Source organism: Mastigoproctus giganteus, chromosome 12 (assembly GCF_048544385.1).
Source record: "Mastigoproctus giganteus isolate SK-2022 chromosome 12, ASM4854438v1, whole genome shotgun sequence".
Lineage (NCBI taxonomy): Eukaryota > Metazoa > Arthropoda > Arachnida > Uropygi > Thelyphonidae > Mastigoproctus > Mastigoproctus giganteus.
This window is the reverse complement of record NC_143586.1, coordinates 99,257,181-99,284,221: the sequence shown is the minus strand read 5'-3', so window position 1 is coordinate 99,284,221 and position 27,041 is coordinate 99,257,181. Positions and strand designations below refer to the sequence as shown.

Below are 27,041 nucleotides of genomic sequence, written 5' to 3'. Positions count from 1 at the left end.
ATTTTATGCAAGATGACCCACAAAGTCTCAATAGGATTAATATATTTTTTTACTAATAAGCTGAAATGCATTTTATAAACTGATTCTCATTGTGTTTTTCAGCGTGGTGAAAATATGAAATGTATCTCCACCCCAGTAACATCAGGGAAAGGGAATACTAACATCAGGGAAAGGGACTGAGGTCTGGAGATCATGATGAACAGCTGCACTAATCTCCACATCTTTGATGGGAGGCATCTTGGCTGCTGAAATGGCTGTTGTAGCCAATGGGTTAGAACGTGAAGATAACATGATGTGTTTGAGCTGACCTTGGTTCCAACCTATATGACTCCCAAACACAGAGGTGTTCTGGTATTCTTTCAATCTTGTGAACTCCTCTAACTTTTTTTAGTTTTCCTGGAGTATTAAAAAAAAATTATATATATAGAAATGAGGTCCATGAGCCCTATGCAAGGCTTTTCAGAGGTGCCATAGGCCATGAATTCATATTCACAGGTAATATTGCTCTTCCACAAAGGACCCATCTGGTTAACATATTTATTTGAAGTGAGGATATTCTTCAAATTGAGTGGTTAACCAAATCTCGAGAACAGAAACCAAATCAGCATGCTATGATTAATAAGATGAATCAGGTATGTTAACCTCCTTCAAAAACTCTCCTGCATTTAGATCTACTCTTTGTAAAGGAGCCTAATCAGCAACCTTGGAAACAGCACAAGAAGTCATTTGTGAGAGGTGGTTGGCTGTCAGGGTTGATTATACTCCTATTAAATGTCTGATTGGGTAATCATGATATCATGATTATAATTATTTATTAACTAATTAATAATTATAATAATACTTTTCAGTAAAAGAAATGTATAAGCGATAACTCAAAGATTTCAAGTTATCACTTATATATTTATTACTGTCTTTCCAGGTTTAAACCTTGTATCTATCTCCAAATCATTTGTGATAGTGTCACATTATGAGAGATCCATGATCAGTACTAAGGCTATTTTGATAACAAGCTTTGTTGGCTCTGTTTAATTTCTTATATGAAGCTCATTTTTGTATTTTTATACATTTTTCTTGATATTCTAGAGGTTGTCATTATAACTTCCTCAATTTGAATTTATGCCCTGAGAGGGCATAAATTCAAATTGAGGAAAGATGGATGTAGGATAGATGTGCGGAAATTTGCCTTTAGCCAGCAGGTAGTTGGTTGGTGGAACAGACTTCCATCCCTTGTTGTGGAAGTTGATAGCCTAAATAAATTTAAGGCTCAGCTGGACAGGTATTTTGAATGAACAGAGGGGTGAAGTGGAAGGGTTTTTTTTTTTTTTTTTTTTTTTTTTGGCTGATACTGGATGCTGCATAAGCTTGCTTTCTTGCATCATATGCCTCTACTAATGCTAATGCTAACTTGACTTTTGGACCCCAGTATATTAATAAATATCACTTGCAGTAAAAAGCATTTCATTATCCTTTATTAACCGTATTTTTATAATATACTGTGGTTACTTGCAGTCTCTGGAATTGACTACTTGCCTTCACACACAAACTACAAATCATTACAAACTTGAGACTACTCTCTCTCTCTAGGTCCACATTCTGCACATTATATAATGTGCAGAATGTTGAATATTGAAATATCAGTTTCAAGCTTTCCCAAAATGATTAATGATGATATGGTCGGTTTAGTTTAATGCATCATCCCCAGGTATTTGTAGGTCTCTTCCTCTGTCATGGTTCGATCTCTTTACCAGTCTGCAGCTGGTAGTTTTGGCCGACTAATTTCCCTTGATGCAATCCATGGGTCTTGCATATGTCTAGACCAAATTCCATTCTGATATCAATGCTGAATTCTTTGCTGATCTAGGGTAGTTGCTTCTTGGTTGATGCATGGAGCTTAATGTGTTAGTGTGTCTTTTGTAAAATTGTGCCTGGTCATGATTGTTTTAATGCTTTTTTAAATAATGTGTCAGATTAACCATTTGGCAATGTTGATGTGTCAGCAGAAGTTAAGTTGCCATTTAACCATTGTATTATCTTTTAAATAATTGGCAGATTAACTTTTGATGCTGCTGTTTGTTTGAAAGTAGTGCAGTACTAGGGCAACTTGTTGTTAGAGTAAAGTTTTTCGGCTGCAACTATTAAGACCATTGCATTAAACTATATAAAATGTTTGAAAAAATGTTGAAATGTTGACTGCAAAAAAAAAAAAAAAAAAACCCATACATAAGAGAGAACAGCAGAACCCTCCTAACTACAAATAATTTAATAATTATTTGGAGTTAGGAGTTAAGTTTACTTCCAAGTATATAGTAGTTACTATTTTTTCCCATTCAAATTCAGAGTCAAAACAGCCTCAAAGAAAAAAAAAAAAAAAAAAAAAAATGGAGATGTCATTTTTTATTTCCGAAGACAAAATTAAAAAAATATATATATAATAATATTACAATATTAATTAAGTAAATTATAAAATTTATTTTATAAATTAAATAATTTATATTTAATTAAATTATTAAATTAAATATTTATCAAATTTATATTAATTAAATTAAATTAAATATTTATCAGATTTATTTTATAATTTATTTAATTATTATTGCAATATTATTATATTATTATTTTTTAATTTTGTCTTTGGAAATACAAAAATGACATATCATTTTTTTTTTTTTTTTTCTTTTAAGTTGAGGCTATTTTGACTGGATTTCAATGGAAAATAATTGTAACTACTGTATACTTGGAAGTTAAACCATTAATAATTAGCAGTATTTTTAAGGAAACTGCTATGCATTAACCTGATGGTAGTATCATTGTCACCTGGACAGGCCTAGTGGGAAAATATTAATCCTGATGACTCACTGGTTTAGGATTAGTATTGTTACCTTCTTAATAGTGACTTTAGTCTTGTATGTGCTGCTTTTTTGTCAGTTTATATTTTTGTTCAATTTGTGTAAACTGAGTGTGCCTGTGAGGTGATGTGATATTGTTTACATTACTCCATTGTACCTGGCCAAGTATACAGCTGGTCACATAGTGAAACATTGCTTTTCTTCACTGTGAGGGTATTATTCCAGAATGTAAGAGAAATTCCAGTAGGATTTATAGCCACGAACAGTAAATCAGCAACCCCAGTGAATATTCATCTAAAGAATGTCAAAAGAACCTTGGAATACTGAAAGTTACTGTATTTCATGTTTATAATATTTGTTATAAACATGGGCAGAATTAATAGAAATTTGTTATTTTATTATTATTTTATTTATTTATTATTATTATTTTTTTTTCAATGAAGTATGTTAATTTCAGTGTTTTTTGTAAATATTGGTTTAATTTATTAGGTAAGTGTTTTTGAAATTAATGCCTCCATAAATTTAAATTTGGCAGATATTACTGTTTCATGTTTCCCTTTTATGTTACCAGCATTTTTCTCTAAATTTAACTGTAATTAATAAACTTTTTTTCCCCATTAAAACTAATTATTTTAATTATTTAAACTGAGTATTTTAGTGGCCAAAAAAAAAAAAACCAACATTTACAAAATTTTCAATTATTATTAAAAAAAATCAAGTAATTAAATTAATAAGCATTGAAATATACTGGTAAAAGTGCAATCATTAGTACGCTCCAAGCACAATTTGAAAAACTGGATACTTTTTCATATACTGTATTAAAATTAAAATCTGGGGGTCTGTTATTTGTTATCTGGGGGTCTGTTATTATATACCGATAATACTCATGTTACCAAACAGGGCAGTACTCCTGCAGGTTAAAGAACAATGTATATTTAAATTGCCATGCTTGAAAGCACTGCAGTGGTAGGTACTTTATTAAAATTGGCAATCATCATCATCATCATCAGCCATTTTCAATCCACTGCAGGATGAAGGCCTCTCCAGCAACTTTCCAGTTGCTTCTGTTTTGAGCACTGGACATCCATTTACTACCCACAAACTCATGAATTTCATCTATCCATCTCCGCCTTTGTCTTCCAGGTTTTCTTCTAGCTCCTCTTGGATACCATTCTGTTATTTTCTTAGTCCATCTGTCATCATGTCTTCGAGCTATGTGTCCTGCCCAAGACCATTTTAGTTCTTTAGTTTTGATAAGAATGTCCTTTACTTGAGTTTGTTGCCTAATCCATGTGTTTCTCTTCTTATCTAACAGTCTTATTCCCAATATGATTCGTTCCATTCTTCGCTGTGTGGTTCTCAGCTTCTCTTCCATTCTTTTGGTGAGTGCCCAAGTTTCACTTCCATAAGTCATGGTGGGGAGTATACATTGGTCCATTATTTTACGTTTCAGACAAACTGGGATATTGCTCTTCAGTATGTGACTATATTTCCTGAATACTATCCATCCAAAATTTATTCTTCTCTTGACTTCCAGCCATTTATCATTATTACAGCTAATAACTTGTCCCAGATAAGTATATGACTCCACCTTTTCAATTACTGCTCCTTCAATCATTATGTCTCTTTCTGTGGCATACTTGTTCATCATTACTTTTGTTTTAGCCATATTCATCTTTAGTCCAAAATCCTTACTAGCTGTGCATAACTGATTAAGATTTTCCTCTAATTCTTTGGGATCATGGCTTATGACCACAATGTCATCTGCAAATCGCAAATGGTTTAGGTACTCTCCGTTCACATTGACTCCTTTCTGCGACCAGTCTAATCTTCTGAAAGCTTCCTCAAGGGCAGCAGTAAACAGCTTAGGAGATATTGTGTCTCCTTGTCGAACTCCTTTCTCAATTTTAAATTTCCAACTGTCTTTGTCTAGTCTAATAAAGGAGGTAGCACTCTCATATATTTTCTTCAAAATCATAATATATGGGGTATCAATGCCTTGTCTTTCCAGTGCCCGAAACATTGCCTTATGCTGTATGGAGTCAAATGCCTTTTCATAATCCACAAATGCCAGGCATAATGGTGTTTTATATTCATTTGCTTTCTCCATTAGCTGTGATATTACATGAAGGTGATCCATAGTTGAGAATCCTGTCCTAAAGCCAGCTTGCTCTTTCGGTTGATTCTCATCCAGTATTCTTTCTAATCTGTTAGTAATGACCCTTGTGAACAACTTGTAGATGTGGGATAACAAGCTAATTGGTCTATAATTTCCAATTTCTGATTTATCTCCTTTGTTATGCAGCAAAACTATGATTGCATTATTCCACTGCTTAGGCGTCACACCTTTTCTAATGCCCTTTGTGAAGAGCCTTGCCAGTTTTTGTGTTATGTCTCTTCCTCCCAATTTTAACAACTCTACAGTAACTTCATCTTCCCCCGGGGCTTTCTGATTCTTCATTTTCTTCAATGCATGTTCTACCTCATCAGGAAGAATATTGGGTATGTCGTATGTGTTGCTACTTTGCAATCCATCTTCCCCACTGCTGGCATCATTCCCCTGCTCCTTGTATAATTCTCTATAGTAGTCTTCTGCTATTTGAATTATGCCTTCTCTGCTGTTTATAAGTACACCATCGCTATTCTTCAGTTTCAGTATCATTTGTCTTTCTGTATTACTGCTCATGGCTGCTGATTTAAATCCTTTGTTTTCCCTTAATGCTTGTTCTACTTTTCTTGTGTTAAATCTTCTTATGTCCTCTCTGAGTCTCTTTCTAATGGCTTTGCATAACTCAGTATACTCAATTTTCTCCCTGTCAGTGTTTTTCTTGCTTTTCATTTGTCGTCTTCGGTTCATCATGACAAGTGTTTCTTGACTAATTTTTTCTTCTTTGGATTTCTTTTTCCCTATAGGTTTCTTGGGCTTTATCACTTTCAAAAAGTTGTAATATTCCTCGTTGATATCTTGGTCCTCAGCAGTCTGCAGAAGCTCATACTTGTTCTTAAGTTCCAGTACATACTGCTTTTTCTCCTCTTCTGTTATCTCAAAGACCTTTGTATTATTTACTCGAGTCAGTTTTTTCCTTTCCTTTCCTACATCTATATCAAGTGTACATCTTACCATTCTGTGATCACTTCCAACATTTACCTTATTTAGGACGGTGACATCATTCACAATATATCTTCTATTAGTGAGGATGAAGTCGATTTCATTAGTAGTTAATCCATTTGGACTCTTCCATGTCCACTTTCTGTTCACCCTTTTCTTGAAAAAAGTGTTCATTACTGACAGTCCTTGAGATTCTGCAAATTCCACAAGTCTTTCACCTCTTTCATTTCTTTCACCAATTCCAAAATTTCCTATAGTTCTCCTTTCTGTGCTGTTTTGTCTTTTTCCAACCTTAGCATTGAAGTCTCCCATAATAATAGTGTAGTGGGTTTTCTGCTCATCTAGAAGACTCTCAATTTCAGTGTACATTTCTTCAACCTCTTCATCATCATGGCTCGATGTTGGTGCATAAATCATTATAATCTTTAGCTTGTATCTCTTAGAAATCTTTAGTATTAGTCTTGACACTCTTGGTGATGTACTTTTGAATTCCAAAATGTTGTTTTTAAAATCTTTATGGACCAGAAACCCAATTTCACCTTCACTCCTTTCACTGTTTCCATTGGTGTACAGCAGATTTCCACATGATAAACTTATAAGTGATTCATTTCTTCTTCTTGTTTCAGCCAAACCGATGATATTCCAATTCACATTTTCTAATTCCTTTTCCAGCCCTAATATCCTGTCTTCACCGATGAGTGTTCTTACGTTATAACAGGCCAAGTTCAGTTTCCGTGCATGGCAGCCTGGTCGTACCCAGAGATTCTTAGCACCCTCTGCTTCCACTCTAATCCTCTCGCTGCCGTAAGAGGGAGAGTGAAAGCTGCTGGGGACTGAGGGCCATTTGTTTCGTCGTGCTTTCATATTGCTGGAGGGGTTGGTCTTTTCCTCTTCATGCTGACCAGGCATCTTGAAGAGAACCACTCTACACGTTCGTTGCCACCTAAGTGACGTAACAGGGCTTACCATCGAGAAGGTGTGCATGAGTGGATTTTAGGGAGGCAGGCCAACCGGACTTCTCCTAAATCTTCTGTAATAGAGAGATATTGGATCCATCAGTGTTTTAGGCTGAGTGTCTGATAACACACAGGATACCTGTTCCCCTCTAAATTGGCAATAGCTAACAGTGATACTGAAATATTCTAAGTAGCCATTTTATTATATACCTACACCTAACTAGGTTTCCCTTTAGTCCCCAGAACAGACTGGATTCATCATGGCATGAACTCAATGAGGTGCTGAAAATGTGCCAGAAGGATGCAGGCCCATGCTCACCCATTTGGTTCCCATAGTTGTTGCAAATGGGATGGTTGTGTATCTCTCTCTCTCTCTCTCTCTCTCTCTCTCTCTCTCTACAATGAAGCACTCATTCCACCTCATCTTACAGGTGCTCAACTGGATTGAGATCTGGTGACTCGGGAGGCTACCGCAGTAGGCTGAATTCACTTTCTTGTTCATGGTACAGTCAGTCCTCGTATAACACGTGTTTACACTACACAAATTCGATCATACACGATTTATAAATAGGGGAACGATATCTTATATAACACGAACCGAATTCGCTTATGCACGATTCGCCTTTGTGTTTACAAGAAATGGCAGTCGAATGCGGAATCACCCCAACTGAACATAACACGATAGCAATGAAGAGAAGATTCTGAAAATGTATTTATGTGTTTTATATCGGTGAAGGGGAAACACATTTCATCATAATAACGTAAAAACCAACACAATTTCCAGCTATCGGTATAATCGCAAAGGCAATTATATCAGTTTACTACCAGTTTATAACAGATTCCACTAGCAGAAACGCAACTGGAAATTGTTTTTATTGTTTTATGGTCGTAACCCCCTAGAAATGTGAGGTATTAACAGTGTACTCTGCCTTTACGGTGTTGTTTATTCAGTTGCTACACATTTGCAGCTTTGTTTATGTGTATCAAGCATGCCTCCTCGTTTTGTAATTGTGCTTTATTCCCTAAAAATGAGTAAAATACTTAAAAGGTGTGAAAAGGAAGCATCCTGGTGAAGACACTGCAGATTCAGAGAGAAAAAGAAAAGCAATATCAATAAACAGAGGCGGACTGGGTCAAAAATACTTACCTGGGGAAAATTTATAGTGGCCTTATACTATGGTTTATGGCCAAAATCACACTGGCCTCCGGGCCACTGGGGTTTCCCTGATAAGGCTTATGGCCAGTCCGCCTCTGTCAATAGAGAAAAAAATATGAAATTGTGAAACGCTTTGAGCGAAATGAAAGACCATGTGATATTGCACGTGCTACTAAGCTAAATGAGGCAACGCCGAGAATTACAAAGAATGCAGAGAAAATAAAAACAACTTTCATAGCAGGAACAACTCAAAGTGTAATTAAAATCCATTAGATTAAGATACAAAGAATTGGAAGAGATGGAACGGCTGTCATCTGTTTGGATAGAAAATTAAACAAAAAACAAGTTTGCTTACGATAGAAGCAAAAGCATTAGCAATGTTTTATTATGTAATAGTCGTAATAAAATACGTAAGTATTTATTGTGTTTGGTAATGTTTTGGTTACAAATATGTGTTCGCTCTTGGGTGGTCGGCACCTAACCCTATTTTTCCCCTAGGGCCTGTTGTTTATATTGCACGAAGGTTTCTAGGAACACAACTATCGTGCTATACGAGGACTGACTACTCATTCTGTACAATTTTGACTTAGTGCATTATCCTGTTGACTGTTCAAAAATCTCATTAACTGAGGGGTAATTGCAGCTATGAAAGGATATACCTGGTTGGAAACAGTTTCCAAATATCATGTGGTATCTACATGTTGCTCCACTGCTATTAAGGGGCCCAGCATGCATTGTAAAAACACTCTTCACACATTGCCACCACCACCACCTCCATCACTAGATTCATGCTGCTTCCCAGTATTGTGGTCTACCATCAGGGGAACGCTGCAGGAATTTAGATTCATCAGGCTGGCAGTGTTTTTCTGATGTTTCCTTTCCAGGATCGGTATTTCTGGGCCTCCTGTAACTGTACCTTCTTATTTTTTTGTTGACAAGAGTAGATGTTGTTGTTATTTGGTTTTTAGGAGCATTAGCAACTAAGGCCATATTGCTCTGGGAATATGTGGTGGTCATTCCCTGACCTTTCCACATCCTTCGTATTTGGTGGTGACTGGTTCGAACCCCGGTCTAATCAAGAAACGTGTTCTATGCACTGCTGCTCCTTCCCACCTGGCTATGGAGGCGCCTGACAAGAGTAGAACCCAGTTTGGTTGTTGATAACAATACTTCATTCACGACGAGGTATGATAAGTTGTGTGCTTCATGAAATGCCTTTTTGGTTACCATTGTTGGTATTTGACTGAGTGTAGCCTTTCTGTTGCTTTGCACAATTCTTGTCAGCCACTGTTAGCCTTTTGCATCAGCATGCTCTTCCGGACGTACATAGGACTTCCATTGCTGGATGTTATTTGGTTATTGGATCAATCTTGCTACACCCAAGCAGTCATGTGAACATCCCAAGGGGTTTGCAGTTTCCATGATGCTCATACTAGTGTGTCTGGTGCTGACTCCATGCCACGTTCAGAGCCACTTAAATCTTTCTTCTTGCCCATTCTTACACTGAATTGAAAAATTCAGCATCTGTATATATTTGCCTGTCTACTTTGTATTGCATGATATGAATATGTGATGCTACAAAGGAGCACCCATTTCTGAAAAAGGTAGATGCATCTAATAATAAATATATGCTCTTAACATAATTATAATATCCTGGATATGTATATTTAAATATCTGTTTTGTTTTAACAGTAGTTAGCAGAGCTGAAATAGAAAATAGCCAGACTGCACACTTAGCTTCAAGTGAAGGAAGCATCACACCAAGAAAAATAGGATGGTCATCTTGGCAATCTCTAACTGGATGTGGTGATTCCGGTCATTATTTTGGGAAACCTCCATATACCTATACTGAACTTATTGAATTAGCATTAAAACACCAGGGAGAACTGACTGTTTCTGAGATATATAAATGGATTACGTGAGTATGAACAGTGTAGTGTTATATTTTATTTTATATATTTGGTTCCTTCAAACAGAGTCGGAACTAGGGTGGGGCGAGCGGGGTGCCAGCCCCAGGTGCAGCATTTTAAGGGCGCATTCGACCAGTTATATATTTTAAAATTGCTTCATTTTTTATTTTATTGTAGTCGAACCTGTGTTTAATGAACTTTTTTATAGCAAATTTTTTGAATTCCTTTTGGTAATTACATTTAAAAGTTTCTGTAGAATGAAGAAAATTTCCATATAACGGATTACGAGAGACTTAATTTTGTATGTTTTGTTTCCACCTTTGGCCTTTAGGCAATTTAAGCAATTAGAAAGTGCAAATTAAGGGTTAAAGGCTAAAGGGATACCTTTTCACAATGATTCATTGGAACATATTTTTTTCTGTAAATTATGTTACATAAAATATGTTTCTAGCTCATCTCACAATTTAAATAAAGATAATTATTTCATTAAATTATTTCATTATTGAGGATACCTTAAAGGTTCAGGGAAACTGCTAGTTAGGGGGAATGTGGGTAATATTGACACGCGTTTATCTGATAATATTGGTCAAAGTAACTCTTGCACATACCTTAAGAGTTCTTATCTGTTACCCCAACTGGACGTATTATCTAGATGTTCTGGGGGCAGAAACGTTTCACGTGAGCGGGTAGCTAATATCAGGGAAGAGAGCCTAAAAAACTTCAAGGGTTGTGTTAGGGTTGTTAAATATACAAGAATAGTAAATCTTAATTGTTTATACAGTAACGTTAGAAGTGTCGTCAATAAAACGATCGAATTCGAACTGCTGGTTAAAACAAGTAACGCGGACATAATAGGGCTTACAGAGACGTGGTGCTACCCGGAAATTGGGGATGATGAGTTTCAGTACGGCTTGTATAATGTATTTAGGAAGGATAGGTTAGATAGAAGGGGTGGTGGGGTAATGCTTCTTATCAGAAGCAGCCTGAGTGCGACGATAGCCTTCCCGGATTCAGACATTTCACATGCTAGTATAGAATCTGTACGGTGTGAGATAGTTGGAAACAAAAGTATAATGCAAGTAGAAGTAATCTACAGACCAGGTAATTGTGAAGATTATGACAAAAGCCTCTACATGCAAATGGAATGGGCAAGTAAGCGTCAATGCCTTATTATGGGTGATTTTAATTTGCCTCTAATTGATTGGAGTAAATGGGAAGGAAACTCGACATGGGGAACAAAATTTTTAAATCAACTAGATGACTGTTATTTGTATCAACATGTCAGGGAAAGAACTAGAGAAAAGAATATCCTAGACCTCATCATCACACATGAATCAGATGACATAACAGGGCTGACAGTAGAGGAATCAGTAGTAGGAAGTGATCACGGAGTTCTGTGGTGGATGATGACGAGAGAGGTAGCAGAAGTAAAAGGTAAAGGAATGGGTTTTAATTTCAGAAAAGGAAATTACGATGCTTTAAGGTGGCCTCTATTAACTGGGTAGATATTGCGCAGAGAATGAATACAATTGAACTGTGGTACGCTTTTAAAACATTAATCACAGATGCCTTGAACGCGTATATACCATTAAAAAAATACTCCTCGAGAAGGGTTCCAAGTTGGATGAATAGTGAAGTTGCCACATTACTTGAGCAGAAAAAGGTGGCATGGAAAGGTTACAGAGCAATAAAAAGTACTGAAGCCTATAACAGCAATGTGATGTGTAATAGAGCCACAGAAAAGGTTCGACAGGCAAAGGCAGTTTATGAGAAATCACTAGCAAACAAAGCAAAGAAGGGAGGGGGGGAATAAAGAATTCTTCACATGTATAAATGCCAAGAAGAGCAGGACAAACCAGATCGGACCTTTACGTAAGGGAAAGGGGATAGTAATAAATACACCAGCTGCCGTTGCAGATGAACTCAACAGGTATTTTGCATCGATATTTACAAATGAAAAACCTTTTGTGGCAATGGGAAATTGAGGGAGCGAAGTTAAAAAATATGTAATTAATGATATTGAAATTTCACAAGATTATTTAATGAAAAAACTTTCGAGCCTACAGACCAGTAAGGCTCCTGGAGTTGATGGAATATACCCTATAATCTTAAGAGAGGCGGCAAGCGAGTGCATTGAACCATTGAGGCTAATTATGCGAGCATCACTAGACTCTGGGGAGATTCCCTTGGATTGGAAAAGTGCAAATGTATCTCCCATACATAAGGGTGGCTCTAAAAGTGAAGTTGGAAATTATCAACCTATCAGTCTGACTTCAGTAGTAGGGAAAATCATGGAGGCAATGATCAAGGGTGGAATTCAGGATCATTTGGATCGAATTGAAATTCTCAAGGATACTCAGCATGGTTTTGTAAAGGGAAAATCATGTTTAACAAATCTGGTTCGCTATTTCGAAAGGGTCACTCATGAGCTGGATTTAGGGAATAATTTCGACATTGTTTATTTAGATTTCAGCAAAGCTTTTGACTCAGTCCCACATGAGCGGTTGCTTTATAAGCTGGAACAGGTTGGAATCACTGGGAAAATCCTTAGATGGATAGAAGGATGGCTTCAGGGCAGGAGGCAGAGGGTTGTGATAAATGGCTATTTCTCAGATTGGGTTGATGTAAGAAGTGGGGTTCCCCAAGGATCAGTATTAGGACCACTGTTGTTTTTAATTTTCATAAACGACATTGATGAAGGGATAGAGGGCGTGATGTCTAAATTTGCAGATGATGGTAAAATTGGTAGAGTAGTTAATGATCACTGTCAAGCTGAGCTTCTTCAGAGAGACCTAGATAGACTTCAGGAATGGTCAAAAAAATGGCAGCTGTGCCTTAATCCAACAAAGTGTAAGGTATTACACCTGGGAAACAGTAATCCCAAAAAAACTTATTCACTTGGTGGAGTTCAACTAAACCCAGTACTGGAGGAAAGGGACTTGGGTGTTACGATACGGTCAGACATGAAATTCTCTGAGCATTGTAAACAGGTTGCAAGGAAGGCCCATGATGTCCTATTGATGATCTATCGAACTTTTGCAAGTAGAGATAGGGACGTGATAATCCCATTATATAAGGCTTATGTTAGACCACACTTGGAATACTGTGTTCAAGTATGGAGACCGCACCTAAAGAAAGACATCGAGCTTCTTGAAAGGGTGCAGAGAAGGGTAACTCGCCTGGTGAGATCGGCAAAAGGGCATCCTTATGAAGAAAGACTTCGAATATGTGGGTTGCAGAGTTTGGAAACTAGACACCTTAGAGGAGATTTGATTGAGGTGTTTAAGGCTCTGAGAGGCATCAGTAAAATGAATGAGGACAAAATTTTCAAGATTATAAATGATGCTAGAACTAGGGGACATAAATTCAAGTTACGGGGGGGGGAATGTTTAGATTGGACAGCAGGAAGTTTTATTTTAGCCAGCGAGTTATAAATTACTGGAATAAGTTGCCTTCATGGGTGGTAGAGGCCGACAGTTTGGGGAAATTCAAAGGTCATCTGGATAGTACTTTCGGGTAAGGGAAGCGCATAGGATGATAGGTTTAATTTCCTTTTTTTTTTTTTTTTTTTATTAATTATTATTATTTAGTTTATTTTATTTTATTTTTTTTTTTTTTGTTTTTATCATTGTTTTGTTCGGATTTTTTTTTTTGGCTGGTGCAGCATAAGCCATAGGCTTTCTTTCACCATGCGGCCGTTACTAATACCAATACTAATACTAAATAATATGTATTATTATTGCCCACTTTAACAAGATCACATAAACATAGGGCTTGGCACACCCTGAGTTGGATATCATCATATCATCATTCTCTCTTCCTTAGTGGTTCCCTTCTGACTCTCTCTCTCTCTCTCTCTCTCTCAGAGTAACTGGAAAATTTTTTTTTTGGTTGGTGCTGTAAAAGCCTCAGGCTTTCTTGCACCATATGGCTAATGATAATAAAACATATGCAGCCACCTATATAGATCCCACATACCATAGTCGACTTCTTTCTATAGCCAGTCAAAAGATTAAGACATATTCCCGAAATGGATAAAAGCTTCTGGTCAACTTGTGTTCTTTGTTTAAAAAATAAAAATAAAACATTTATTAAAAGAAATGCTGCATTATCTTTGTACGTGCTACTTATGATTCCAGAAATTTTTGTGATTTTGTGAGAGTGAAAAAAAAAAACGGATTTATAATCACTTACAGAAAAAAATATCAGGGAGGAATAGTGCTTTACAAATTTTGAAAATAGCAGAGAAACTCCAATTACAAACTTATAAAAAATATGGCCTATTTTGTGATGTCACACCTCTGAGCCTTTTGGTTTTGTCCTCCATTGGTTAGCACTGGAGGACAAACAAAATTTTTCAAATATCTGTTGATATTTCAACAGATATTTGAAAAATAATGTTTTATCAATTCTGCAGGATCTGTAACTCTTTTACAACTTCTCCAATTCATTCACGAGTATCGTCTAATAGAATCTTATCTAAATATAGAAATAGAGCTATGAATTTTTCTTACCCTGCCTGTAACAGTAGCTTCTTGTGAAAGGTCCTTCAAAGCGAGAAAAATCCAATTAAAATAATACACCTTCATTGCATATTTTTAGTTTGTTTTAATGTTAAAAGTACTGTATTTTGCAATATTTTGTTTCTCTGATTTTATACTAGATATATAAAGATAAACTGTTTTTTTAAATTTCTTTTTAGTTATGTGTTCTTGGTAGTTTATATAGAATTAAATTCTCTGTAGATATAAAAGAATATTTGTAAGTTTCTTTTTCTTTGATATTTTTGTTTTGTCACATTCATTGTATTATTTAAATTATTTTATTAATAAATATATGCAAATCGTAGACAATTACAGTAGTAATTTTTATAAATTCATAAAGATTGCAGGGGCATAGCAAGGGGGTGTGTGCAGAGGGGGAATTTCCCCCAATTATATAAAGGAATTAACCCCAGGGGCTCACATCTGGTGAGTATGGGCTTGGCATGTCTAGGGTCCTGAGCTGGATATCATCATTCTTCTCTTTTTTGGTGATTTCCTTCTACTTCTGACTGTCTCTCTCTCTCTCTCTCTGTGTAATTCAGAAATTTTTTTTTGGCTGGTGCAGCATAAGCCTCAGGCTTCCTTGCACTGTATGGCTAATAATAATAATAATCTATCACAATCAGGGGCACTAGGAAGATATGTTGCCCCTGGGCATCCACGGTCCTAGCTACGCTACTGAAAGATTGACTGCCTGCATATAATGGAGACATACTTATAACACTTTTGCTGCAGGTGTAGGATTGCCTAGTTCTGGCTCTGCCTTCAAAGTATATATAGCCAAATTATATCTTGGCACTCTCCCTTGTGCACATCCTGCATAAATGCCTTGTATGAAATTATTTGGCTCATTTATTGCTTGAAAATTATATATACACAAGGGTCACTGGTTGGTATTTCATTCTCTCTACTCTCTTATAAATTGCTATTTTGTAATTTTCGTGGAGAGCTTTGGCTATGCCTCATTTGAACAAATTATATAAAGCTAAATATATAAGCATAATTGACAAAATTATTATATCAATAACTTTAGGAAACTAAAACATAAATTATCTTAATTATATGTGGGATTCCAAAGTATTGTTGTCATAAAGTATTAATATTGGCAAAATGATGGAGGGAAGCAAAGCTTGTATATCAGTGACCTTAAAAAATCTGCATTTTATTTAATTGCAACCTATAAATACTTGAATTGATGACATTTCACAAGTGTAATGTGTTTAAAATCAATATATTTATTGTTAAGAGTGAACAAATTATGTATTTTGCTGATTTTTTTCTCCTCCACTTTTTTATTGATTGTAATCTTGCTGTTGCACTGGCACAAAAAAAAAAAAAAAAAAAAAAAAAACCGACAGAGCACACTAATCCCCATTTATTAACTGGTTGTCTTGGTGCTTTTTTTTTGTGCTGGTGCAACAGCAAGATTACAAAGATCAAATGGGTAAAGAGGGTATTATTATTATTTTGGGGAACTGGTGATACTGAATGCAGATGAATGGCAACTGCAAATAAGTATGGAGGTATTTAATTTATTCATTCATTTTTTAAGTCTTGTCTGTGAAGTTACTGAGATTTTTTTCCTAAACATATCATTAACCGATGTTCTAATTCAAGTTATTCAAACAAAATTGTATATTTATTCAAGCAAAACTGTAAGTTACGTAAAATGTTTAAAATGAACATAACTCAAATATAATTGGCCATTTATCTTAGAAGGTCTTCTGCTTGTCCATGCACAATCTCAAGCAGGTACTCATATTCAAAAAATTTATTTGAACAAAACTGTAAGTCACATAAAATAGTTTAAAATGAGCTCAACTCAAATATAATCGGCCATTTGTCCCACAAGATTGGATAAATGGCTAACTATATATCCAGGCACAACCTCAAGCATGTAGTCCTCTATTATCTGCCTCACCACTCAAACTACAGATTGCAAGTCTTCAAATGTCTTTTCTTTTGTAGTCAATAAAAATTTAAAGCTCTGTAGCTTACTCATAAAATTTTTGTCTATTCCCACAAACATACCTATTTCTCATCATTATATCTTGCACATGTTAGCAAGTTATGAAAGGAGTGTTGTTCTTCACTCTAAAGGGATCCAGCCTGTAATAAGTTACATTCAGATTAAGCAGGGCCATTTTAATAAATTTGGTCACTCTGGCCTAATAACATGATGCATCCTTTTGTGATTGATGGAATACATATTTTTCGTCAGTAACAATAAATTTTTATTAATTGCTAAAAGTAAATATAGATTTTATGTTTATAAATAAAAACTAAAAATTCACATAAAAAAATATAAATATAAAATACAAAAACACAGAAGAAGAAGGTGCCTTTAAAAGTCTATATCCTGTTTATCCAAATGATTTAGGTGGTACTGAATACTAGCCATGACCTTGTTTTTAATATTTATCCATTCAACTTATTGAATGTATTTAATAGTATGTTCTTTTATGAATATCTCCTATTGCTGTTGCCAAGTAATTTTACTCAGCCTGACCTGACTTTCTTTTTCTTTATTTCATTTTTGAGCATATTATTATTATATTAGCATTAGTAGAGGCATATGATGCAAGAAAGCAAGCTTATACAGCATCAGCCAAAAAACAAAAAAACCTCATTTCACCCATCCATTTACTCCAAATGTTTGTTGAGTTCTTTCTTGAATTTATTCAAGCTATCAATTTTCACAAAGACTGACAGAACCATATTCACCCATCCATTCATTCCAAAAGGAGACAGAACCATATTCACCCATCAGTTCGCTCCAAAAGGGGAACAGCACCATATTCACCCATCCATTTGGTCCAAAAGTTTGTATAGTGCTTCCTTGAATTTATTTAAGCTATCAACTTTCTAAACAACAACCATTGGAAATTTGTTACAGCAATCAACCACCCACTGGCTAAAGGCAAACTTATGCACATCTATTCTACAACTGTGTTTCCTCATCATATAAACCTCAATCAGATCACCAAGCAGGTGTCTAGTCTCCAGATGCTGTAATTTGCAGAACTGCAGACTTCCTTGGTAAAGGCAACCCTTTGTTCCTCTCACCAATCTCGTTGGCCTTCACTGTACTCGTTCCAGCAGCTATACATCCTTCCTAAAATGAGACCTCCAGACCTGTATGCAGTACTCAAGGTGTGTCCTCACCATTGCCTTATAAAAGGGGATGATCATCTCCTTATCCCTGCTGTAAAAATTCCTGTATATCATTAACAAGACCCCATGAGCTGCTCTGGCAGCCTGTCTGCATTGCTCAGAAAACTTCATATCTGACTGCACAATTACCCCTAGGTCTTTTTCATTCTCCACTACTATGAGTGTAGTAATGCACAGTTGTTAGGTTACTATCGGGATTGCTGCTACCCATATGCAGTACTTTGCATTTATCAATGTTAAACTTGTTGCCACCTTTCAGCCCACCTGCCCAACTTTATTGGTCCTGTTTCAGTAAGGTACTGTCATTAACAACCCTGCCAACCATTGTGTCATCTGCAAACTTGGACATTAAGTCTGGTATACCTTCATCATTATCATTGATAAATATAGAAAACAACAATAGCTCCAACACCAGACCCTGGCAGACTCCACTAATAACATTAGTCCATGAAGAACAGTGTCCATTGATTACCACTCTCTGTTTTCTCCACTCAACAATCCCTTTATCCATAGCAGCAATTTGCCCTTAATGCCATACTGCTGCAATTTGTACAGTATTATTTCATGTGCAACAGTATCAAAAGCTTTCCTGAAATCAAAGTATATGATATCAAAATAATTTTTTGCATAGAGTTTCTTTGTGACTGCATCGTAGTATCCAACTAAATTGGTCAGACAATACTTCCCCTTAACAAACCCCTGCTGTGTCTGAACTGTAACTGCAGTCTTGTCTAGATCCTGCAATTCTTCTTTAACCAGTGACTCCATTATATTCCCCAGAACAGAAGTTAAACTAACAGGTTTGTAATTACCTAGGTGCCTTTCTTACGTTTAACTTCCACAATTTCTCCTGCACTTTACTCTCAGTTATTACAGAATTATTTAGTTCCCTGTTAGAGTTTTATAAACTGCTAGCCTCTACTTCCCCACAGAATTCCTCATGCGTGAACATATATGCAAAATACTCATTCAGTTTATTCACTACCTGAGCAGGATCACCAACAATCAAACCATTGATATCAAGTGGGCCAATCTGATTCATCCTCTTCCTTATAAAGTTTACATAGGTAAAGAACTCTTTGCATCCTTTGCAAAGGATTTCTCGTAATCTGCCTTTGCTTGGCTAGCCTCCTTTGTGACTTGATTATGAACTAGTTTATATCTATCATAGGCTTCCATGTTTCCTGATAATTTATATGCATCACATGCATTTTTGTTCTCTGCCACAAGTCTTATTAGTTCATCTGACATCCATGTAAGCCTAAATCTTGACCAGCCTTTCTTAGTTGGTATGAAAAGCCTACTAGCTTCCAAGATAAATTCATCATCAGTTGTCCCACTGTATAGAATTTAAAAACTGTCTGAGATCACTGTAGTCACCTTTACGAAAACAAAAACCCTTCCCTTTATCCTTGATGGCAGTTACATAGTTACATCTTTAATTAAATGCCACATCTGTATGCTGTGATTACTGCTACAAAGTGGTTCCTTTATCTGCAGATGCACGAATAATCACTGCTGATAATCAGATCAGAAGTATTACTCCCTCTGGTTGCCTCTTGAATATGTTACTGTAGAAAACACTCATCCAATAAATCCACAAAGGTCTTACTAGTGTGAGTGACCCACCCAGAAGTTCCAGTCAATATCTGGGAAGTTAAAATCCCCCATTATAAGACATTCTGATTTACTGGCCCACTCTATTTCTCTGTATATTTGTTCATTGTACTCATCAGAGTCATTGGGCTTATAACACACTCCTACCCTCATTTTTGCTCTCCCACTGCTTATGTCATACCAAATTGACTCAATATTGCACTGTCCACTAATGTCAACTGGCTACACTGCCTTAGATTTTATTTGTATCTTAACTAACAGCATAACTCCTCCTCCCTTGCTATCCTCTATCCTTTCTGTACACATTGTACTTCCAAATTTCCAATTCTGCAAACCTTATATCTGTGTGACACCACTTCTCCGATATCCCAATAATATCCACCTTTGATATCTTGACCAGTACTTCAAATTCATCAAATTTATTTACTATAAATGGGATCTTTATTGTAAGGTTCACCGGCACACACAGGTACCACAACTTTACAATACCCTTCATGGCACGTGTTAAAATGTTCTTGTTTATACTGTGGCATGACCACCAGTTCAGTGGAGTTTACAATAAATCAGTCAATCAGTCAAAGTTACAAACTGTTGCACTCGCGCTCTTGACCACTTGGCTACATTAGGCCTTGCATAGGCATACATGCAAGTTCAGCCAGTTCTGCTATAATGCAGTACATGTGTTCCTAAAAATCTCCACATTATGGTATAAGGATAGGGGCAGAACACTCCAAAAATGTTTAGTCTGGTATGAAAAACATTAAAAAAAGTTAGAAATCCAATAAAACTGCTGACACAGGTTTAAACATCTTAAATTTTAATACAGTAAATATAGCACTTTACTTTGAATAGAAATGAAGTTTGCTTGATTGATATTTCTGTTCACTGACACTTTTTTCCTTTTCTTTTTTTTTTTTTTTTTTTTTTGGATTATAAAATTTAAAACAGTAAAAAAGATAATCAATAAATAATGACGAACACTGGATGTACAAATAGCACAAGTGAGACAAGTTTAAGAAGCTTAAAAAATAGGAAAGAAGAGAAGATTATGAAAATTTATTTATGTTTCATATATGATTAAAGATTTCATGGAAGGGGAAACATTTCACAGTAATAATGTAAAAACCTGCAGAATTCCAGCTATTGGTATTATTGCAAATGCAGTAAGATCTAGTTTACTACCCGTCTATAACTAGTTTGTGCTAGCATTAGCATTAGCATTGGGAAAAGGCACATGATGCAAGAAAGCAAGCTTATATAGCATCAGCCAAAAAAAAAAAAAAAAAACACCCTTAATTCACCCATCCACTCGCTCCAAATGTTTGTCAAGTTCTGCCTTGAATCTGTTTAAGCTATCAACTTTTATAACTACAGATGGAAGTTTGTTCCATCAGTCAACTACCCGCTGGCTAAAGGCAAACTTCCGCACATCTATCCAACAACCGTCTTTCCTCAATTTGATTTTATGCCCTCTCAGGTGATTATTCTGAGTAAGAGGAAGAATCCCATCAGCATTGAGCATGCTCAAACCATTCAAGACTTTATACACCTCAATCAGATCACCTCGTAGGTGCCTAGTCTCCAGACACTGTAATTTGCAAAACTTAATCTTTCTTTGTAAGAGCAACCCTTTGTTCCATTCACTAATCTTGTTAACTTTCTCTATACTCGTTCCAACAGCTCTACATCCTTCTTAAAATGAGGCCTCCAGACCTGTATACAGTACTCAAGGTATGGCCTGACCATTGCCTTATACAAGGGAATAATCACCTCCTTATCCCTGTGAGAAAATTCCTGTATATCATTGACAAGACACCATGACTACTCTTGCAGACCGTCTGCACTGCTCAGAAAACTTCATATCTGCCTGCACAATTACCCCTAGGTCCTTTTCTTTCTCTACCACTGTCAGTGTGGTACCACAGAGTTGATACGTTACTCTGGGATTACTGCTTCCCATATGTAGTACTTTTCATTTGTCAATGTTAAACATCATTTGTCACCTCTCAGCCCATCTGCTCAACTTTTCTAGATCCTGTTGCAGCAGTGTACTGTCATTAGTGTCATTAACAACCCTGCCAACCTTCGTATCGTCTGCAAACTTGGACATTAAGTATGATATACCATCATCAATATCATTTATAAATACAGAAAACAACAATGGACCCAACACTGAACCCTGAGGGACTCCACTAATAACATTAATCCATGAAGAGCAGTGTCCATTGATTACCACTCTTGTCTTCTCCTACTCAACAACCCTTTATCCATAGCAGAAATATGACCCCAATGCCATACTGCTCCAATTTGTTCAGCAGCCTTCCATGTGCAACAGTATCAAAGGCTTTTCTAAGATCCAAATATATGATATCAAAGTTATTCTTTGCATCCGGTTCCTTTGTGACTACATCATAGTATCCAATCAAATTAGTCAGACAAGACTTCCCCTTAACAAACCCATTGCTGTGTCCAAGCTATAACTGAAGTCTTGACTTGATGATCCTGCAATGCTTCTTTAACCAGTGCCTCCATTAATTTCCCTGGAACAGAAGTTAAACTAACAGGTCTTTAATTACCTGTGTCTCACTTTGATCCTCCTTTGGATTGGGGTCACATTTGCACATCTCCAGTCAATGGGTACCTCCCCTGAGTCCAGGGAAGCTCTCATAATTATGGCTAAGGGTTTGCTTATTTCCTTTGCCGTCTCCTTTAATATAACCGGATAGATTCCATCCACCCCAGGTGCCTTTCTTGTGTTTATCTTCAACAATTTCTCCTCCACTTTACTATCAGTTATTACAAGATTATCTAGCTTACTACCAGAGTTGAATACACCTCTGGCATTCCCCTCCCTGAATAACTCCTCATGTGTGAATGTTGATGCAGAATATTCATTCAGTTTGTTAGCTACCTGAGCAGGATCATAAACAGTTGAACCATCGATATCAAGTGGATCAATCTGATTCATCCCCTTCCTTCTAAAGTTTACATATGTAAAGAACGCTTTGCTGTTTTTCTTTGCATCCTTTGCCAAAGATTTCTCATAATCTGCCTTTGCCTGCCTAACCTCCTTTGTAACTTGGTTACAGACCAGCTTATATCTATCATCGGCTTCTGTGTCACATGTTAATTTTTATGTATCCCATGCATTTTTCTTCTCTGTCACATGTCTAATTAGTTCATCTGACATCCATTTAGGCCTAAATCTTGAACAATATTTCTTTGTTGGTATGAAAAGCCTAGTGGCTTCCAAGATTAATTCTTTGAATGCTTCCAATTTTGAATTTGCTGTTGGTAACATCATCAGTTGGTTCCATCATATAGAATTTAAATACTGTCTCAGACCACCATAGTCACCTTTATGAATGCAAAAACCCTTCCCTTTACCCTTGATGGTAGTTACCTCTTTGAGTAAATCCCACTTCAGCATACTGTGATCATGCCACCTAGTAGTTCCTTTATCTGCAGATTCTTGATGCATGAAGAATCCCTACTGATAATCAGATCAAGAGAATTACTCCTCTAGTTGCCTCCCGAACATGCTGCTATAGAAAACAATCATGCAATAAATCCACAAAAGCCTTGCTAGTGTGTGATTGACCAACCCACAAATTCCAGTCAATATCCGGGAAATTAAAATCCCCCATTATAAGACACTGATTTACTGTCCCACTCTGTTTCTCTGCACAATTGCTCATTATACTCATCAGATTCATTAGGCCTGTAACACACACCTACTCTCATTTTTACTTTCCCAGTGCTTATGTCACACCAAACAACTCAACATTGCATTGTCCACCAACATCAGTTGGATGCACCTCCTTAGATTTTATGTGTTTCTTAACTAACAACATAACCCCTCCTCCCCTCCTGTCCTGTCTTTCCTTTCTGTACACATTGTGCTCCCAAAATTCTAGTTCTGCACTTCTTATATCTGTGTGACACCATGTCTCTGATTTCCCAACAATATCTGCCTTTGATGTCTTGACTAGCACTTAAAGCTCATCGAATTTATTAACTATACTCCTAGCATTGGTGTACATTCAAGTATACATGCACGTGTTTCTACTCTTAGTTACCCTAACACAGCCCACGTATTTATTTATTTGTTCCACTATGACTCCCAGCAGCCCTGGAAATTCCCATTGCCTTGCTTTCCAGGCTCAATTGCATTTCAATAGAAGTAGTGCAAGAATCACTTTTACCTCTGCCAGCGGCTACTGTTAATCTGTTAGTCCGTGTATCCCCCCAAGCTAGCAGTTTTCCGACCCACCTAACTCTGCCTCGATAGCATCATCAAATATTCTTGCACCATTTCTATTTAAGTGTAACCCATTCCTGTAGAAGCAGTCTCTCCTGTTAACAAGCACAGACCAGGCTGAGAAAAATTCTACCCCTTGAGCCTTGCACAATCTCTCCAAGGCCGAATTGATCAACAAGGTTCTCATCATATACTCCCTCCTATTGTGTCTGGGCAGAATTTCAAACACTTTCAAATTCAATCCTAACTCACGACTTTTTTTCAGCATTGTCTTGTACTTGTTAAGTAATTCTGCTGGTCTCCTACTCTTAATATCATTAGTGCCAACCAGGGGCTCAAATCTGGTGAGTATGGGCTTGGCACACCCAGGGTCCTGAGCTGGATATCATCATTCTTCTTTTTCTTGGTGATTCCTTTTACTTCTGACCCTGGCGCCTCCGTAGCCAGGTGGGAAGGAGCAGCAGTGCGTAGCACACGCTTCTTGATTAGACCGGGGTTCGAGCCCGTCACCACCAAATACGGAGGATGCGGAAAGGTCAGGGAATGACCACCGCATATCCCGGAGCAATATGGCCTTAGTTGCTAATGCTCCTAAAAAAAAAAACCAAAAACCAAAACTTCTGACCCTGGTTCGCTCTCTCTCTCTCTCTCTCTCTCTCTCTCTCTCTCTCACTCAGGGTTAAAAAAAAAATTTTTTTTTGGCTGGTCCAGTATAAGCTTCCGGCTTCCTTGCACCATTTGACTAATGATAATAATATCACCCTTTGTGCCCTTAAAGGATGATATCTGCCCTACAACGTCATCAACCTTTGCCCCTGGCAGACATACCCTGGCCCTGTTCCATCTATCTGTTTTGCACAATATATTCCCCATTTCCCTGAGAATAGAGTCACCTAGAACAACTAGTTCCTTTGGGACCAGCGCATTCTGCCTTGGGGGTTGCCCCTGTGTTGCGTGATGTTCAAGTGCAAGCTCTGGCATTGATGTGGGCAGCTGAGAGCTTGATGGGCCCCTCAATTTAAATCCTTCGAGGGTATCCACCCTATCCTTCAAGCTGTCATATAAGCCCATAACAATGCCTAGTTGGTGCCTGATTTCCTTGCACTCCTTACATCGCGTGCACACACAAAGACATTCCCCCTTAGCAATATCATGTCCTGTTCCTGATTGCTCCACAAACATCAAACAAGCGGTGCATATCAATAGACTGTGATTCAGAGGACAACTGCCCCCCCCCCCCCAGTTCTCCCCTGAGCCACAGCACTTCCACTAGTTTGAGCCTTTTTCTTTGTTGCTCTGGTCTGAGTCATGATTTCTATTCAAGATCAATAAAATTCCAATACAAAATATAACCCTAAATCTATATCCCAATGCGTTATGACACTATATATATGTATTTTGGTATCGAATATTATCTCAGATTTATGTTATATGACTTTCTTATCCCCTGTCAACTGATATGTATTAATTTATGATGTTACATTTGTAATAACTAGGTCGCTATATTTATTTAGTTAAAAAAGTACAATTCAGTTGACAATTAAATTTAATAAGATTAATAAATTTTACTGATTAATTGATACTACTATACTTGCTATCTAGTTTTCCGTTAAACTTTCCACTAATAGAAAAGCCCAATAAACCGGTAAGTGCTAATTGTTTTTGTTTTTTGGTGATGATCTCCTGAATTGTGCTCCTCTGCTCACACTATCATGCATCACAAAATTTCTATTCTAACATAAAAATGTGAGCTTCTGAAAACATGAATTGGCCTACAGTATAACCTGTTATCTTGAGAATACAGCAAATGACAACAGTGTGTCTCTGACCAATACAACTACAGTAAATGGAAATATAGCTGTCACACATTTGATGTTTGACATTTTTTAAGCTTCGTAAACTTGTATGTATTGCTGCGCAGGTCGCTACATTCAGCTTGATGTTACTCGTAGATGAAAATGTGCATGAGCCAACCTGAAAATCACACTATACTTGCATTGTTCCCTAAAATATCAGCCACGTTGGAGCAAATTTGCATTGCGAAAATGCACATTATAAAAGAACTGACTGTATTCATGCTCCTCTTCTTACTCTTCGTTACCCCTACTTACTAAGTAAGTCCACAAATCTCCTACTCTTAATGTCATTAGTGCTAATATGTACAACAATATCACCTTTTGTCTTAAAAGATGATATCTGCTCTACAACATCATCAACTTTTCCCTCTGGTAGATATATCCTGGTTCTATTCCACCTATCCTTTTGCACAATATATTTCCTGTTTCTCGGACAATTGAGTTACCGACAATAACTAGCTCCTGATGCACAATCATGAGCTCTCTCTTTGAGTTGGGTGGCTGAGAGCTTGATGGTAGCCCCATTTTAATTCCTTTGAGGGCATCTACCCTTCTCTTCAAACTCTGAATGCTTAGTTGGCAGCTGATTTCTTCATATTCTCTGCACCTAGCAAACACAAAGATGTCCTCCTTGGCTAGATCATGTTCTGTTCCAGAAAGGTCGGCAAACATTTCACAAATTACACATTTTTTTAGACTGTGATGCATTGCAGATTCGCCCCCTTCGGTTCTCCCCTGAACCACAACACTTCTACTTTGTGTCCATATTTAGACCATACTCTATTCTTCTCTGTTTTCTTATACCCTTTCATATGTATGAATGGGTATATGAAAGGGGCACTCTTTCATACCCACAATTTGGATCATGAGTTGATGATATCTTCCCGGCTTTACCTCTTCCTGGTTTACTGAAGTGCCTATTTATCCATGGCACAAGATCTCTACACTAGACTTTCTGTTTTGCATGGCATATTTTGATCTTTAAGTAAATCCTTCCAAAGCTAAATGTTCTGTTTATATTCCAGCATGACAACATAAGTAAGAAGAATTTAAACTAATCATCTGAACAAGAATACAATTATGTGGGTTCAAGCAAGTGTGTCACTACATGTGTTACTCCCATGCTCTCATGGGAGTAACACAGAAACTCATATTCACTTTATTGTGAGAATTATCCCATTATCTGTTCCTCTCAGTCAAGTCAAATATTTAGAATTACTGTTGGACTGGAATAACTACTGTTATTCTGATGACTACTTCAAGTTATATACCTTTGTTTTTGCAAGCTGTTTGACATATGAGGTATAGTCTAGCTCTGATTCATAATCTCCAGACATACAGAAATATTTTGCTGTGTACTATATTCTGCTCCTCCTTTTTTATATGCATTTCTTATCTGGTCACTTCTCACAAAATTTACTCTACAGCCTATGATGTTTATTGAATATTTCCTGCTGTGTTGTCTAAATGCAAGGATAGGCCTACCTCTATTGAGCATTTAAGGGTATAGGTCAAGATTACATCCCTTCTTGTCCATTAGAATATGAGGATTTAATACTCCCTCTCTTTCACTTGACAAGGCTGATTATCTGAACATCTAGGATTTTATCTACTC

General features: G+C 36.8%; 1 protein-coding gene across 1 annotated transcript in view; it reads left to right on the top strand.

Annotated features, from left to right (window-relative positions):
* The first annotated feature begins 250 nt into the window (after positions 1-250).
* The window catches only part of LOC150077295 (uncharacterized), a 198,754-nt gene continuing 171,963 nt past the window's right edge, over positions 251-27,041 (top strand). Inside the window, exons 1-2 of the mRNA XM_090385847.1 lie at positions 251-296; positions 9,757-9,982. Of these exons, the coding sequence (XP_090241973.1) occupies positions 251-296; positions 9,757-9,982 (272 nt within the window). The remainder of the gene's footprint in view (positions 297-9,756; positions 9,983-27,041) is intronic.